Here is a 3,302-nt window from a genome sequence, read left to right on the forward strand (position 1 = left end):
CCGGGCCGCAGTCGGGGGAGGTGATGGGGATGGTGGGCGCGGGGTGGGAGGTGAATGAGGCGCCCTTTGTGAAGGCCTTTGCGTCGTGGGCTTTGGCGTTGGCGAAGAGCCAGCTTGCGGCGGCTTCGACGTATTTGAGCATTGTTTGTTTGGACTTGGTTGTTGATACTGAGGGGTTGTCTGTGGTGTGTGTCTGGGTGGTGGTGGTGAAGAGTTGAGGCTGTGTTGGGGGGTTATATGCGGTTTCTGTATGCTTGGTGGAAACCAGTGGAAGTCAGAGGCAGAATGTGAATAGAAAGAAGAGAATAATGAGATCGACCATTGATTCGATCCTACAAGCGATGCAATCATATGTTAAGCTGGAGTTCGAATAGCCACGTCGGTGCCGAATCGGCAAGCGATGTCAGACGAGTTGATATAGGGTTGGGACGGAATTGGCCTGTGACAGCATAAACTCCCACTACCTACTAGATAATCCAAGTGAATCTTTCTTCATATGAGTGGTCCTGGTTGTGAACCCTCTGGCATCTAATCAATTGAATCTCAAATCGGTTCACCACAGCAGATGTGCATCTCGCCGTCTCATTCAATTCTCATGTCCTTCAACCTTGATAGCTCATGAGAAAAGGTGGCCGATTGCCGCCTGACGTCACACCATTCTCTCATTGTCACGCCTTGCGAGATTATCTACTATCTTGCTTTTCTACACTCCTATGAAAGACGATGGCTTTGACGAATCTGATAGTGAGAAGTAGATAAATGCTCACAGCTTGTGAGTCTATTGCCAATTGACTCCTCCGACAAGTGCCGCTCATAGCCGGATGACGGATGGGCTTGAATGGAACTGCAAGCCGAGGCGACGCATATCGATAAGAGCTCCGACTTTGGCCTTGTTGTAGCTCTCACCCGCTTACAGCTTACAGCTTCAAATCATCTCTCATACACACTATCATCCTCTCTCTGCCTTACCAGATTTACAATTTCACCTCATACACCGCCGACACTCATACCACAGACGCAATGCCTCCAAGGAGCATAGCCCCAAGACTCTTCTCCCGCAAACGACCACACATCTCAACCTCACCAGCCTCACACCCCCAGCCATGCCCATACTCACACTCATACTCACACGCAACGCCCTCCCCCAAACCCATCGACATCCAAGACCTCAGATCAAGACCCCCCAAGGTCATCCGCGACTACCTCGTCCCCATGCCCTCCCACCTCCTCACCACCACCCTCGACGACCTTCTCCTCCTCCGCACACCACCAGCATCAACAACAAGACAGCAGCACCTCCCGCAGGGCCACCACCTGGTCTACTTCCCCCTACAAACGCCCGCATCGCAGCTCGCCCCCGACGGCGCAGACAGAGACCACGCGCCCAACGAGGAATTCACCAAGCGCCTCTGGGCAGGCGGCGAAGTGCGCTTCCACCACCACCACCGGAGAAACCTGGTGCTTGACGGAAGGCCATGGGTTTGTAGAGAAGAGATCGGGGACGTGCGCGTCAAGGGCGAGGAGAAGAAGCCCGGCAGTGAAAAGGTGTTTGTCGACGTGTGGAGGAGATATGCCCTCGGGCATGACCCGAACCCGAAGGAATGGGATATCGAGGAGCGCAGGACGTTGGTGTTTATGCGCGGAACGGGAGATGATGTTTCTCAGGAGGCACCCAAAGGACGACTTGTCAAGTGTGAGTTCCCCTTTCTTCTATCCTGAGACCGCCGCAGTACCTGGCGTAGCACAGCGTCGACGACCGGCTCGACCTGCCGTACAGCCCGCCGCTGCTGCGCCCGCCGCACAAACACTAACCTCGGTGGTTGTCCGGACTAAACGACCTAGGACGCGACGACGCAGGGCCAGCCAAGCTGTTCTACGACATAGAACCGCACAGCCTGTGCGTACTCTTCGTCGTTTGGTAAGACCTCCGGGAGTGAGCTTTCATGCAGGGGGTGGGAGGTGAGCGAAAGGAGGATAAGGGAAGAAGAAGCATAAGAATACGAAACTCTAAGATACGATTGAAAGGAGAGAAGTCTAAGTGGGAGCTGGGGAGGCAGAGCGAGCGCAGGCAGAGGGTCGCCGAGGGGAAGTGGATGTGCCCGCGGCTGAAGATGCGCGAGACGTCGCTGCGCTACGAGTTCCGGCACTGCGCCGTCCGGCGGCGGCACCTGCGGTTCCACGCGCGGGAGTTGCGGCTGGGCCGCTGGTTCGTGCTCCAGAGCTGCCGGATGAAGAAGCTGGTGATGCGGTGCGGCCGCCTGTAACGGCAGTACCACGCCCTCCTCCTGAAATAGCGGCGCGTGCTCCTCGACTAAGGATCACACTCGCGCCCGCTCGACCGCGTGATACTCTCCCACTCCCACGTCAAACTCCCGCCCCTGCTATTCTTCTTCTTCGTCTTCGTCGTCGTTCTGCTGCTCTTCTCCTCCCCCAGAAACCGCCGCCCCCCCTCCAGCCGAAGCCCACCCTTCCCCTTCCCGTTCCCCTTCCGACAACGCTGCCCATCACTACTCCTCTCCCACTTACCCTTCCCCTTCCCCTTCCGCCACTACCCCAAAGTCCTACCCTGCCGCTCACTACTACTCCTAAACATAACTCACTACCCACCAGACCTATCCCCCACTACCACTTAACCATCCACCATATATTTATTTTGTATATTACCGGTAAATCTACCTTCCCGTTTTCGTTATATATATAGTTGTGTATATTATGTGTTTAGAATAAGATATAGTCGTTTTGCAGGAGATATTCAATAGGGAGAAGCATAGTTGCTGGTGTGAGGGGAACTGTCGGTTGGGGGGGAGGCCGGGGAGGTGGGTTTGTAGGGTGAGGAGGAGGGCAAGTAGGGAGCGGCGTGGCGCGAAGCGTCCAAAGTGCGTCTGAAAGTAGAGGAGCGGGTGTATGTCGCCCCGTATCAAGGATATGTGCTACCTGAAATGCTAAGGCGGAGGTAGTGATACTGAGAATCTGCTTCCTAAGTCCACCAGCAACTCGTGCGCGTCGTAGTCGCGTTCTCTTTCGCCGGGCACTTGTTCGTCGCGCGCCACAGGCAGGACCCTCGCGCGCATCGGCCCTAGCTCCACCTACCGCACGCGCAACATACAATCACGACTCTTCACCTTCTCCACACGACCACAACCCCACTCACGACGCCTCACACACCCGCACACCCGCAGAAAAAAAGCAATATAGCGCACAAGAACAGTCGGAAACTTAGAATATACTTGTGGTACCTTACAGGTTCTTTGCTGTAAAGTACCCCAAACTTTCTCTCCCCCCCCCCGAGTGTAGCCTGTTCC

General features: G+C 55.5%; 1 protein-coding gene across 1 annotated transcript; it reads left to right on the forward strand.

Annotated features, from left to right (window-relative positions):
• Positions 1-1,020: 1,020 nt before the first annotated feature.
• BBK36DRAFT_1197911 (hypothetical protein) lies at positions 1,021-1,719 on the forward strand (the record flags this gene model as incomplete). The annotated part of the gene is made up of 1 exon (XM_024897011.1): positions 1,021-1,719. The coding sequence occupies one exon, from the start codon at positions 1,021-1,023 to the stop codon at positions 1,717-1,719; it is 699 nt and encodes a 232-aa protein (XP_024744952.1).
• Positions 1,720-3,302: the final 1,583 nt, after the last annotated feature.

The sequence above is a fragment of the Trichoderma citrinoviride genome, assembly GCF_003025115.1.
Source record: "Trichoderma citrinoviride strain TUCIM 6016 unplaced genomic scaffold BBK36scaffold_57, whole genome shotgun sequence".
Lineage (NCBI taxonomy): Eukaryota > Fungi > Ascomycota > Sordariomycetes > Hypocreales > Hypocreaceae > Trichoderma > Trichoderma citrinoviride.